Consider the following 14664-nt stretch of genomic DNA (forward strand, 5'->3'; position numbering starts at 1 on the left):
ATCGAATGCTGTAGGATGAGACGCAAATGAACCAGATCACGTCAGATCGCACCTGCGAACGAATCACCTGGCATTTCAGCCCACCGAAAGCCCCACATTTTGGAGAACTGTGGGAGGCGGCTGTGAAAGCGGCCATGCGCCAGCTATACCGTCAACTCGGAAACTCTAAGCTGTCCTTCGAAGACCTGGCTACGGTACTTACACAAATACAGGCCAGCACGAACTCGCACCCCATCGTTCCGCTAAGTGAAGACCCGAACGACATATCAGCAATTACTCCCGCCCATTTTTTAATCGGGGGCCCTATGCATTCTTTAGCAGAACCGTATATATGCCTTCAACGTACATACCAGCAGTTCTGGCATCACTGGAGGACAGAGTATTTGCAGGAGTTGCAACGGGACACCAAAACCTGCCATCCCAATACCGATATCCAGCCAGGCAGATTGGTTGTCCTAATGGATGAGTTGCAGATGCCGGTGAAGTGGCCGCTTGCCAAAATAATTGCAATTCACCCTGGCAGAGATGATCTGGTGCGAGTTGTTTCACTGCGTACCAGTCGAGGAGTCATCAGGAGACCTATCACCAGAATTTGTTTGCTGTCAACGGAGGAGAAGGACGCTGAATTACCACAAGAGGACATTCAACCCTCAACCGGTCCAGCGGAAATTGTAGACGATCACCCAGAAGAAGACCACTAAATTAAGATTACTTGAGGTTACATTATTATAAGTTGATTCAATTTTGTTATTGTGTGATATTATTTAGAATTAAGATATTTGAAAATTTAAGTTTTCAAATGTGGTGGCGATGTTGTACCATAGTATCGCATTGGAGCGGTGTAACGTACCTTCGAACCAGCAGCTAAACCTTTTCCTATCCCACACATATACGCATATCGATGCGGATAGTAATTGCGATGGTTCGGGTTTACTACCTGCCGCCAGATCAGTCATTTCAGATCAGTCCGTCGATCACCCCGTTTGTGCCCGAAGAGCAATAAAAATATTTGAGGCATGAAATCTTTATCAGTATTACTTAAATAATAAAGTCAATTTTGCATGTACCACAAGCCGCGAGAGTGATCTTTCGAAAGCACATAAAATCACCGAAGTGCGCTCCCCTGTGCATCGGCTGTAGACTACAATAGGGCTGCGGCTGCGTGCTAGATTTGTACACCATTCTGCCTAGTAATCGTTGGCCCAAAACGCAGGCGAATTTGTGCAATCGTTGGTCGCAACAATTTCTAATACTCATCACACATCTGTCGATCTATTGTGGTTTGTCTGGAAATCCGTAAATATTTAGGCATTATATGCCAATTTTCTCAACGAACTCGCTTGTTAACGGTGATTGGCGGCGACAAAGAATTTGATAGAACACCTTCAGCAATGTAACTAGTAACTAGCTGCAGCAGTCGCGCTTAACACTTTTTATAGATGAGACATACTACTTCCTCCATCCAATCCTCCGTTAAAATACATTTCTCCCAGATCTTCGAAACCACCCAGTGGTGTGCTCTAGCCTCTCTTTCGTGTTTCAGCAACTCACATGTCAGTTGATCATTGCAGGCGGCTTTATCAGTCCTTGATCAACCTTCTCGCGAATCTTAGGTAGATCTGGCGCTGGGAATCTGTCGTCGACAGCGCATGTTCCCAGGCAGATTCTTGCGCTAATCTCGTCATCTATTGCTGTTTCGATGTTCGTCATAATACACTTATCGATCAGCTCACACTCGATCGTGAGAAGGTCTCCATTAGTATCTCTTCATATATCGGCCTGTGGAATGGAAGAACGAAGTCGGCTGTCTCAGTCTGGATATTCAAAACAAGGGTTTCTTACTACTCGACGTTTCGGCCTTTGGTGGTGACCTTTTTCAAGGGAAATAAAGTCCATTATTTATCGTCAAAATGTCGCTATCCCTTGACGGTAAACAGTAGACTTTATTTCCCTTTAAAAAGGCCACCACCAAAGGCCAAAACGTCGGGTAGTAAGAAACCCTTGTTTTGATTATCCAGACTGAGACAGCCGACTTTGTTCTTCTAGCACCATATACCAGTCGTAATCTACATGGCCTGTGGAATTTTAGAATTTTCGTAACTCTGTACAGATGCCCCATCGCCTCGGTATCCCGATCATTCTGTAGACGATTCCGAATCTATATTCGCACTACGGAAAGTGTGAACATTTCTGGTGTTGGAAAAGAAATTTCCCTTCATTAGAACGTGGTCGATTTGGTTCTCAGTTTTTTAATCAGGTGGTCTTAAGGGTGCACGTTGACGATACGGTAGTTGTAGAAATGGTCTTCGATCCACACACATCCTTCCGCTGATCGTCTGCTACTTGATTACGCGTTGGTGCATCTTGCCTAGCAAGGCTGATTCGTTTGTTTTAACCCGCTTTTCCACACATTCTGTCCCGTCAAGCAAAATTCTTATAATGCTACGGTTTGAAGATGCGATTTTTCAACTCATCGTGTTGGATTTGTTTGAACCCAGAGAAGCAAAGTGACTTGCAGTCAGCATACTGGAAAATAAGGGAAACTTTCTGGTACATCTAGCCAGGTGAAACCAAGGATTTGTCTCCAAATACCTGAGTTAATGTCGCAGCTATTTCTCACTGAATTTGCTACCGATTTTTACAAACTTGATTTCGAATAAAACATACGATATAACCATAAACTAACTATTAGCTTCGATGTCAAACTCATTTGTGATTCCGAAATCACAAGTTGATTAAGGCATTTCTCATATAAACGGGTATTGATGATAACTAATTGGTAAAAAAACGCTTCAACAAGACAATTTTGGACACAATAGATCGGGCTTATTCCAGTAAAATGAACTGCGTTGTCTTAGTCAACTATGGAAGATCCATTTAAGACGGATCCAAAAAATTTCCCGAGGTCAGTATTACAACCATGTTGAAAATATTGAATTGAACGATTGCTAGTGTATAGAGCAATCATAGGCACAACGCTTTGCGATAAGAATTCTTCCTACGAGTTACGAGAAACACCATGATGGCCAACCCAAGTCTTAAACTACAACCGCCGAATTTGACAGCCGGCTATTCTGGGCGCACTGCTTTCCATGTATGAATTTCTTTCATGGTGGTGAGGAATGGTCTGGTTTACCCTCTGTCGCTGGCTAATCATTCCGGCTGGCTTCTCCCTCGCTCGTCTATATCGTCGTCGCTGGAGTTTTGATTTTCGCTGTTAGATGTTTAGGGCTTTTTAGGTTTTCGAATGACGTCTTCTTTCTTGTTTATTTCTTCTCAAGGTATCTTAACAATTTGTTTGCGGACTCGGTGGAATATTGATTGTCCCCCATTTATTTTTTGGCTGGCTGTCTGTGGTGTATCAGCAGATTTCGAAGGCTGTTTGGTGGTGTTGGTTATAGAAGATAGGATTTCTTTGGAAGTTTTTGCGTCTGCCCAGGGTTTTTTGTATGCAGCCAACACCTTGATATGATCTGCCCGTAAAAGCCAAGTAAGACGGTATAGGTTGGTTCAACCGCATTCGCACAACCCGAACACCGGTGAATATTCCTGGGAAACAAGTTTCTCTTAGTGTCGTTTGTGACGGATTCCATTTCCATTTCATACTTCGAGATGAATCTTCTAATATGTGCTAGTATGAGGTGCCAAATTTTGTAGGCGTATTTCCGTCAGATCGGGGATCTTAATTTTGACGTTTTTGTATTCGACGTCCTGTTACACGTTGTTCTTCGCTACGAAGCTTTCTGCCTCGGTTAAGGAGTTGAGCGTTATTAGTACTACATGTCTCTCGTGTGATGTAGCTGTATGTGTGAAACTTCTGTAAGAACTATTCCATTATCACCTTGAACTGTTCCACCACGCGCACTATAGGTCCAAGGCGGGTCTGCGAAAAGTCAATCGCGATTGTGTTCTCCCTTAATGAGCGCAATTTATTTTGTGGTTCACTCATTTCACTCGTAGTTGGTAGGCAACGAAACTGTACTGTGTCCATATGTAACACGTGCACGTTAGAGATGCACAGCCCACTAGAATTTCTTTTTAAATTATAGGGAACATAGCCGACCATGGAATCCTAGTGAAAGGCACTATTGCATAACTAGGTAGACTAAGAGGGGTATATTTTTTCTATTGATGACATCATGCTTCCTTTACAGCTTCTAATTTTTGCTTTTCCTCATTTTATTTTTTAATTTTGTATTTTCCCATGTTTTTTTGTTTCAGAACTAATTATCATTTTAGATTAGTATAGCTTTCTCCAATTTGCATTTTATAAATAAATGCGACTTAAATTTTTTGGAAAGATTGCGATTTTTTATAACTGGTTTTAGCAAATTTTAAATAATGTATTATTTCATTTTCCCGCCAATTAAAATGCAGTAGAAATTGTTTTACAAAATATAGAAAAAAGTTCGATACCGATCGATAATAGCGAAAGTATCGATATTTTCCCTTCAATACATCGATATTCAGTATCGTATTAATCCAAAGTATCGCGATACCGAAGTATCGATACTTTTTTCAGTATCACCCATCCCTACGACGTTCGACGGGAGAATGAACTCGCTCGAAGAATAATATTCTTTAAATAGTCGATGACTATGGCGTCATTCATAGAAGCGTAGTGTGCTGAGTTCTCCAATCTGTCGTACGAGACACTATAGGCACGATGTTACTTGTCTGGCGAAAGAGGTAACAATTGATTCGAACAGGCACGCGACACATTTAGTTATAACTTTTTGTGATCGTTTGAGTCACTAAGGTGCTCCCTATTGACGGCTCTGCCGGGGATAGATTGACTGATGCACGGGAGTTTTCAATAGTGTGCTATTGAAATACAAAAACACTATAGCACTAAAACATAATTTCAATTAATTCCGAATTGTTTGGCGATAACCAGACGGAAATCCGTTCATAAATAACAAAGTTATTAGCGTTCAAAATAGTGACGTGACATCGTTTGATTTTAGATTTTAGAATGACACCCTGCCCCAGATGGTGCAGTAAGACATTTTCAATGTCAACAAGAATGGACGATGTATTGCACTTGGCACCAGCAATCACTGTGTACTAGCACAATACGATTCTGATTAACAGTAGCAGACATAAAATGGATTGATTTAAATAATCGGATGCATGTAACTTCCTTAATCAAAATTTGAATAAGATTCTTTTTAGAGGAGCCTAAAAGACTTCCATCCTGCAGCCCATCGTGCCTCTCGGTGGTCCTGTGTATAACAGACAACTCTCTATCTAGCTCAATAACTGCTCTAGTTAGCTATAGTTACGATCGTACTGTGCTTTCAGTAAAAATGCAAAATTTCTTGACCTACGTAATATCAGAAATTTGCTCATTATGCTAGAAACCGATTGCGAAAATTGTCGAAAAAGAGGTTCAAAAATTCGCTGCCACAATCATTTAAAAAATAGTACCAAAGAAGCTTCAACAAATTCATAACTGATTCGATTCGGAACCAAAGTAGTCAGTGAAGTACAAGAGAAAAAAAAACAACGCCTGCTATCCGCAAATAAATTTTCCCACGCCAGCATGCGCAACGAGCATAATGAAACCAGACTGTCATTAACGCACTAAACTGTGTGCAATTAATTTTAAAATTGTCTCTCCCGGGGTCATTCGTCATGCCACCGCCGCATCAGTTTGAGCTGAGAGTCGGTTGGAAGGTTTTTTTTTCTTCAACTTAACCTGCCTAAGAGAACGAGCGAGAGAAAGAGATAGGAATTACGAATGTCCCAGTCCGACAAATTTCAATTAAAATATCTTTTACGCACACATCATTGGCAGTTCTCCGGTCTTTTCCCCTCGGGGCATCTTCCGTCATCCGCCGCCGTGTGGTGCGTGTGCAAAAGACGATGCGCTCCGTTTGGTACAGTTCAACAATTCTAGAAGATATATGCGAGAAGGAAGTCATTTTCTCAATCCAGGTTGTTTTTGCTAGGAAGCTTAACCTTTAAAAGGGTGGTGTACTTATCGGATCGAACCTAGTAGGCTGTCGATTTTTGTTTCTTAATTTTGAAAATGAAAAGAAAAATAATAAGTTTAGTACAACGTTTCGAATTGATCTCTTCAGTATAGGGCAATCGACTGGACGAATCTAAACGTTATAAGAAACCCTTCAAACATTTGAACTGATCATCGAAAACTGACCCACCCTACGGCCCAGACACTGATGAGCCCCCAGATGAGAATCTGTCTCCGGTTGGTTGTTTTGCGGGAACACTGTCTTTGCGTCTGCGTCCTGCCGCCGAGTCTCGCTCCCCATTCTGCCCCGTCCACATCATTTCTACGCAGGCTAAGCCATAAATATGACGATTAAGCGATTGATTAACTATCTAAAGTACGCCTTAATAACCCTGAATGATGGTCTTTTGCCCTTTTCCGCTTGAGCCTCCCTCCGTACGTCCCTCCCCCCACCAACCACACAAGAAGAGATGTTCGAAAAGCCACCGCGCGCGCACACGGGAAGAACAAGGCGCGCACGTGAAAGAGTGAATTATTCATCCCACGTACGGTTTGTCGGCTGCGCGTCGCGTTCGTTTGATTGTGATTGGTCTTTTTTTTTAAATTGTTTGTTCTCTTCACCGCGGCTTGACAGTGTGCTTTACCGCGCCGCTTCAAAACGAAACCGTTCGGACAGTGATGGTTTGAATGCAACACAAGAAGCCCTTTCAATAATGAGCCCAAGATAAGGTTAAATGGGTTGTTTTGTCCCCGCGATGAAGTGAAGCGAAGCGAAGCGGCGCGCGTTCAGTTTGATTAATCGCAGCAATCGGGTAGTGTCATCAGCTGTCACAGTGCGTGAACTACCTCCCAAGAAGCGTGGATGTGAGGGCTGGGTGGCGCCAGCCATGGGATGAATTATGAATGAATTTATTCGAGGGCGATTAGAGGAATGGGAAATCGATTCGCACAACTTCAGCTAAAAGCATTATTATATCAAACTCAAATATTTTTAATCTGAATCGAAGGTGTTATTTCAATTCCCATTATTATTTCACAATTCCACGTGTGGTAATAAATTATTACCCAAATACTGAGTGGATCTAATCCTCACTTTTGATAAATGGAATGTAGAATAAATTAATAAATAAATGAGCAATACAAACGCCACCCAACCATAACAAACACGTGTAGTGAACACATCAGTGCGTCTGCAAAGTTGAATTCCCGGTGGGTCATTTCCAAATCTAAACTGTTGGCACTTACGAACGCCTACCATTCAGTGCGTGTCAGGGCCTACTGCCTGGAGAAAAATTGGTGGGTATTTACATGTCATCGACACAAAACAGTGGGATCTAGTTTATTTTTAGAGCTGTCAGATCAAATGTTGATATTCACGGAATATTCCAGTGATTAATGGCTTTTGCGTAAAGCTGTTCAAATTAGTTTTATGAGATTTATGGAGAACTAGCAAAAACCGTTACTGTTAGTGTTGGCGAATGATGTGCTTCGTTCGATCGCCGATATATACAGTGAGGATCCGATTTTATCTACCCCCGATTTTATCAGCTTCATATGAAAATTGATAGTTGGTAGTTTGATAGGCTCTAGCAGACGAACCAAGTTGAATTCGAGTAAAGCCTTTCTTGAGCATACTTTTCTTATCTTAGAGATCCAACAAATACAAAAAAATTTTTTTTCATTTTGCACTGTCGGACCCCCTTAAGGAAAATTTAAGCTAAATAATCAGGAAAGATTATAAGGCTATATCTAGGGACTAAAGAAGAATATTTAAGGATCTTCGGTTTCTTAAAAAGAACGAAAAATATATTTCCCGATTTTATCAATGTCTCTGTTTTATCAGCCTAAAATTCACCAAGGGGCTGATAAAATTTTGGGAGTAAAAACTCCACTCCTCCTTATTTTCGCGAACGATTTCTAAATACACTAGAACTTCCATTTAGGAGTTAAACCGGGGATTCGTAAATTGAATTGGTTCGTAAAAAAATGTTCGTTATTTGGGATTTAATTCGTAAAAAAGGTTCTCTTCACATTCTAACAGAATTTCCTTTCGTACAAGCAGCTTACAAAATCAAATGATTACATAACTTAAAAACTATGCTGTATCAAATAGGTAGGTATGCTAGTATTTACTCATGTTCCATGTATTCCAATAATTTCCCGGAGCGAAGGTCTAAAGATCTACAAGCGTATCCAGTTATCTTTCAGTTGTATATGGATGCGGTACATACTCATGGAGGGTCATAGTACAAAATTCAATGAGGTATTGCGTCCAATTGTTATTTATAGTCATCCAAAAACATTTTGAAATACAGAACAAAAGATCTATAAACGTAATAATTAATATGTTATTGATGAGTATTTATGGAACGGACGTGATAAGTAGATGACGGAAATTGATGATTGACGTCATTTAGTAATCCAATATGACATCTTCTCCGGTCGAGCAAAAGGGTTTTACCTTACAATACGGGTATATTCGGAACGGGTTTGTCAAGTAGATAGCAATTGAAATTTCAATTTTCTAGTTGTGTCATGTAATGATTTGCGAAACCCGGAATCTACTCAGCTAGTTTAAAAACACCCATACCGTTTGCTTACTAGATAATTTTGCTTTGCCAGATGGCGTCATTTTAGATTGTAAGATCTGATCGCTTTCAGACATTAATTCTTGCATTGCAAAAATATTAATTATATTAAACATATCAAAAAAATTTCTCAAACGAAAATCGCCATATCAAAATGTATTTAATACATCGACTTCTGTCATTTACTCGTTCCTCCGAAATCTCCATTTTGTTTGTTTAATAAAAAACTAGCTAATACCCATTGCGCGTTGCCGCGACTTTCAACGAAATAGGAGGAAAACACAATTTGTTCTGAAGCGCCTTCTGGCGGGCAGATAATTCCGAATCAATAGCACGCAAACTCGTTTCATAACAAATGCCTACTATGTATAAATTTTCACGGCAATCGGTTAAGCCGTTTGGGAGTCCATAAATACAATACATACAAACATTTACTTTTATATATATATATATATATATATATATATATATATATATATATATATATATATATATATATATATATATATATATATATATATATATATATATATATATATATATATATATATATATATATATATATATATATATATATATATATATATATATATATATATATATATATATATATATATATATATATATATATATATATATATATATATATATAGAAGATTGTTGGCATACAGTGAAGACCCGATTTTATCAGTGTCCGATTTTTCCTTCTCCTGATGGGCTATGACAAACGAAACTAGTGACTATTCAATCCTATTCCGAAAAATCCATATGGTTGAGGTTATAGTGAATTTATCAAAACCAGAAGTCGCCATCTTGGATTTCATCCCTTCGTCATCTACTCGTCAATCCCAATACCCATTTTGTTGAGGTCATAGAATGTTTTCTAAACTGAATGGCTTGGATTTCAAAATGGTTTACGACGTCGATTTCCGACATATTCTCGTCAATCTTGTTCTGGAAAAACCCATAATGTTGAAATTATAGAGTTTTCAAAACCGAAAGCCGCCATCTTGGATCTTCATCTCCTCATCAATTTTCTTCATTAAATACCCATATTATTGACTTAATGGAGAGTTTTCTAAACCGGTAGCCGCCATTTTGGATTTCAGTATGGCCAAAAATCGATTTTAGGGACTCAATCGTCTATTCCATTCCGAAAATACTCATATTGTTGAGTTGAGTCGCCATCTTGGATTTCAAAATGACCCAAAATATTGAATTCTGTCATCTACTTGTCAACTACATTTCGAAAATACCAAACTTTTATTGGTTGAAGGTAGCGAGGAATATTTTAACTTGTGCACAATTTCAAGCGGTAATCTTCACACTCAAACTTCTTTTGCGAACTTGGTTGTTCAAAAAAGAATTGATTTTATTAAATTTAGTTCGTAAAAAAGTTACGTAAATCGAATATTACCTTAAAAGGAATTCGTATATGGAGGTTTCAATGTACAAGATAGGCATGCAATCGACCGATACGAGTTGTGATCGACGGCTGGTTTTCTTGATTTTGGAATGACGATAACCTTCACTTGTCTTTAAGTATGAGGGGCAATGTTATCTTGTTAACATATCAGTTCCATAAACATAGGAAATCCCATTGAAAACGGGACAACTAAGCGATCTAGTCGTTTTTTGTTCTGTAAGGGTTTCAAGAGAGGTTTAAAACAGGTTGTACTATTTTTATCGACATATTGACAAACATACATATTTTAGCTTGAAAAAATAACAATTTTGAATACATATCTAATCGCAAAAATCCTCCGATTTGTTTTATATTAGTTCCACATTTCGTCGAAAAATCCGAAGTTGATCACGATCGAAATCAACATGTTATCAAGAAACTACTTTTCCTGCCAAGCTTGTTCTATCTCTTGATAGTCTCCGAAACTATTCTTTCACACAGCATAATCTACTTTTTGGTAAAATATGTTTGATGGTGTTGAACGCAAGCGCTTGAAGCATTCCCCAAGAGTTTTTCAGCCCACAATCTGTATGAAGGACACGCCATCAGATCGTCCAAGAGGACAAAGTGTGGTGAAACCGAAACAGTGAAAGTGAACGCTATTACGTGCAACTCAGAGTATTAACGGGTATGACCTTTGGAAGTCTCAACATCATACTTTAACAGATCTTTGCATGCAAGTCCTGTAACGGTAACTGCCCCATCAATCTCTACTGTCCGTGTAGGGACAGTAGAGATTGGTTGTTCAAGGTAACTCATAGCCACCCTCAGGATATGTGGTTTTTTTAAGTAATATTCGATTTACGTAACTTTTTTTACGAACTAAATTCGAAATAACGAACTATTTTTCTACGAACCGAGTTCGTAAAATAAGTTTGAGGACATACAGTACAGTAAAAAGTTGTATACAATTTTAGGTATTGTTAGCTAACTGTTACTAATAAAAGTTGGGTATTTTCGGATTGGGGTTAGCAAATTCATGATCCCATATCGCCGGGTTATCGAGAATATTTCTCAACCGGAAGTCGCCATCTTGGATTTTAAAATGGCACAAAACATCAATGTTCATCATCTAGTTGTAAAGCCCGTTCCAAAAATACCCATATTGTTAGGCTTGTCGTGAATATTGCTCAGCCAACGAATATAAATAAGAATGTGAAGCAAACTTTTTTTACGAACTAAATCCCAAATAACGAACACTTTTATTACGAACTAATTCAATTTACGAACCCCCGGTTTGGTTCCTTTTTTCATGTGCTGAATGTTTTTGTTTTTGTCATCCTTCTTCATCCTTTGTTTTTCCTTTTCCTTTACCATTCTGCTCTTAATTGTCATAATATATAATGTCTTTCTCTAATATATTGTGGTATACTAGTCGAACACCTTTACTGAACGTATGTAAAAATATTGTGATGTTTCTTTCTTTGCCGTTTCTTTTCCAGCGACACTCAAAAGCAAACAAACACATTCAAACGACCATAACGTTGTATAAATGCATTAGCACACGCGAAATTACAAACGAGCTAGCATATGCTAGCTACATAGAATTGCCCACACAATAAAAAGAGTACGCACAATAACATACAAATGCTTGAACGTTTCGCGATAATACAAAATCGGCCGTAAACGCGACCATTCGCACCTAGAGTAGAGTGGGGTCAAGTAAATCAGTTTTATTGGCGAACTTGTGCGATGGTATTTTTGCACTAATTTTGTCAAACAAGCTTTCGTTGAAAGGTTGTGCTTCTGGCAATGTTTTGGCGGTAATGATGTTATGCATGGTTAAATATTTTTCAAGCTAAATCCAATAAGGCGAAGGTACTTTTTTCGATGTTTTTAAACTATATTCGAGGTTGCATAAAACACACCTAGAAAATCAGCGGTTCAACTTTTATTTGAAGATTATGAATGCTGCAGATCATTATAAATTAATAACAAAATTAATGAATGAAATCCATTGAGGTCATTCAGAAAAGAAAACGAGGAAGTGGCAAATGAAGCAAAAAATCATGAAACTGCGAAAGGAAATGTTGAAAAAAACATGTTTTCAGCAGTTGCGTCTGGGCTTGTACTTGCAAATGACTTCTGCTGTGTCCTCGTCGTCACCAGAGTGTGTAATTGAAGATGTGCATTCCGGCTAACGTGGTTACTTAGCTACGCGTCGATCACGTTTGCGCTTCGGAGCATTCTTTTGGATTCGTTGTTTGGTACAGCCTGATTAGGTCTCCTGGGTGTACCTTTAGAATCGAACCAGACCCCGATATATATAAATGTGAAGAGGACTGGAGTTGCGCCGGCTCACGCTTCTTTCTCCGCGTTTGCGTATGAGCACTCTTTGCCCCCTCGTCTTCGTTTTCGCGCTGGGTACCTACTCGTTTCGTCTGAACTTGAGTCACGGTGCCGAGAATCCAGCTAGCCTAAAACTGGTACTCATCCTCCGGAGGAAGTTCTTGTGTTGATTCAATAGTTTCGGATATCGCGGACACGTAGCTCTCCCAATCAATGATTCGTGTGAGCTCATACGAGGCATTGATTGTTTCAGATAGTCTTCAACCGTTGGCGATTGAAATAACGATAGGCCAATGGTTACTACCGTGAGGATCAGGGATTACCTTCCACCTGCAATCCAACTGTAGAACAGAGATAATAATAGTCTGCAACGGTTCTCATATGGTGGTAGGTTCAACGGATCATTCCAAGGCAATTGAGGTAAAGCATATCGTATAAATTTGCGCTGGACAGCTTCTAATATCCTTTCACTCCACGACGCATGATAAGGGCACCAGACGATGTTTGCAAATTCCAACTGCGAGCGCACCAGTGAGCAATATAAAGCCTTGAAACACAGAGCATCCCGGAATTCGGTGGAAATTTTGAACATAAAAGTCCTAGTCGATTTGCTTTGTAGATAGTCGCTGACAGATTATTGGTGTAAGTTAGCCTTCCATCAAGAATAACATCTAGATCTTTTACGTGGTGAACGCGTTGCAGCTGAGTTCCAGCAAAGTTGTAATTGAAATTAAGCATGTCTCTTGTATGATGAAAACTGATGACAAAACATTTCGTAACACAAAGGATCAACATGTCTCTTTGACACCAAATGTAAAATGTATCAATGAGACACTGTAACTCACGGCAATCTGCTGCATTCCTTATCACAAAAAATATCTTCAAGTCATCGGCGAAAAACAATATCCCTCCACGCATTAGAACGAAGACCGTATGATTCACGAACAATGAAAATAGTAATGGACCTAGTGTACTACCTTGAGGAACTCCGGAATTATTACAAAAGGATTCAGACACGTTGTCACCAATTTGCACGACGATCTCGCGTTTTACAAGGTAGGATCGAAGCCAGTGGAAGAATCTCGTGGTACATCCTAGTTTACCAAGCTTTGCTAGCAGTATCTCATGGTTAACTGTGTCGAAAGCGGCCTTAAGATCTGTGTAGACCTTGTCCACCTGGAGTTTCTTGGATATGTTTTCAATGCAAAACGATGTGAAGCTAACTAAATTCGTCTCAACCGATCGACCAGGAAAGAATCCGTGCTGACAAGTGCTTATGTAATGTTTACTATCAAAAAACAACACCTCGTTAATAAGCGATTCGAAGATTTTTGAATCGACTCTCAGTGAAGTGATTCCCCGGTAGTTTACGATGTTGCTTTTGTCATTTTTCTTGTGTACTGGAAACTGAATACTTCTAATCATCGGGAATTTTTTGCTACTGAAGCGACACATTGAAAAGGTGCGTCAGTGGGATCGCTAAAATATCGGAATTTTTTTTTCAGAACTGCAGACGACATAGCACTTTTTCCTGGAGCATAAGACGATTTCGTTTTCAGTATTGCAGAGAGAACCGATTGTACTGTATTGTATTGGGCTGAGCATCTGTTTGGAAAAAAGGGACACTTGGAGTTTTTGGTGTCCCTGAAAGTGACTTATACGTATCCTTATTGGAATTCAAATTTTCAAGTCCCGGAGCAACTTACTTCGTATTTAAGCAGCACTTTCATTGATTTGATTTGCTGATGTTGGCGCAACTGCAGCGGAGGACATATTGGAACCCTTACGAGGCAGTCTAGGGGAGGAAAGATTTCTCCTCTTCCTTGACTCTTCCGGAACGACAAAGGATGTTCCCTCGTGTGGGTCATTAGGATCAGCCTCGACAGAAAACAAGCGAGAATAAAGGTTTTCTGCAAGGACTGGTGTCGGTGCACCCTTTCACATTCCTGCAACAGTGCGCTTGGAGCGCTCCTTAAGGGAGCGCTTTAGTTTATCCCCGCGCTGTTTGCACGAAGGACATGATGTAAGCTTATGAGGACTATCCTCACAGTAGATCTTTTTCCACACCTTGCCTTATTGCTACAAAGCGATAGTGTATGGCCAAACTGTTTGCATTTAAGGCAGTGCATGAAACGCTGTACAAAAAGGCGGACAGGTAGACGAAGCTTCTCCAGCATGATGTGACTTGGGAGGGCAGAGCCGGCGAAGGTTACGTGAAACGAGTCAGTCTTGGTGTAGACGTTCTTGCCATCTTTGACTGTGCTCAATTGTTCGTAATCTAAAATTTTTACAATTTCAAAAGGTTGGCGCATATGATTCCCGTTTCTATCACCGTATGGCGTATC

The 14664-nt window shown here is 39.6% G+C and overlaps 1 protein-coding gene across 1 annotated transcript; it reads left to right on the forward strand.

Annotated features, from left to right (window-relative positions):
• Positions 1-26: 26 nt before the first annotated feature.
• LOC131681034 (uncharacterized) lies at positions 27-701 on the forward strand. Its single transcript, XM_058961738.1, has one exon. The coding sequence runs from the start codon at positions 27-29 to the stop codon at positions 699-701; it is 675 nt and encodes a 224-aa protein (XP_058817721.1).
• The last annotated feature ends 13963 nt before the right edge of the window (positions 702-14664 follow it).

Source organism: Topomyia yanbarensis, chromosome 2 (assembly GCF_030247195.1).
Source record: "Topomyia yanbarensis strain Yona2022 chromosome 2, ASM3024719v1, whole genome shotgun sequence".
Taxonomy (NCBI): Eukaryota; Metazoa; Arthropoda; class Insecta; order Diptera; family Culicidae; genus Topomyia; species Topomyia yanbarensis.

What these genes read in the sequence shown, in the direction of transcription:
- LOC131681034 (XM_058961738.1), top strand. Translation starts at nt 27, where the DNA reads ATGAACCAGATCACGTCAGATCGCACCTGCGAACGAATCACCTGGCAT.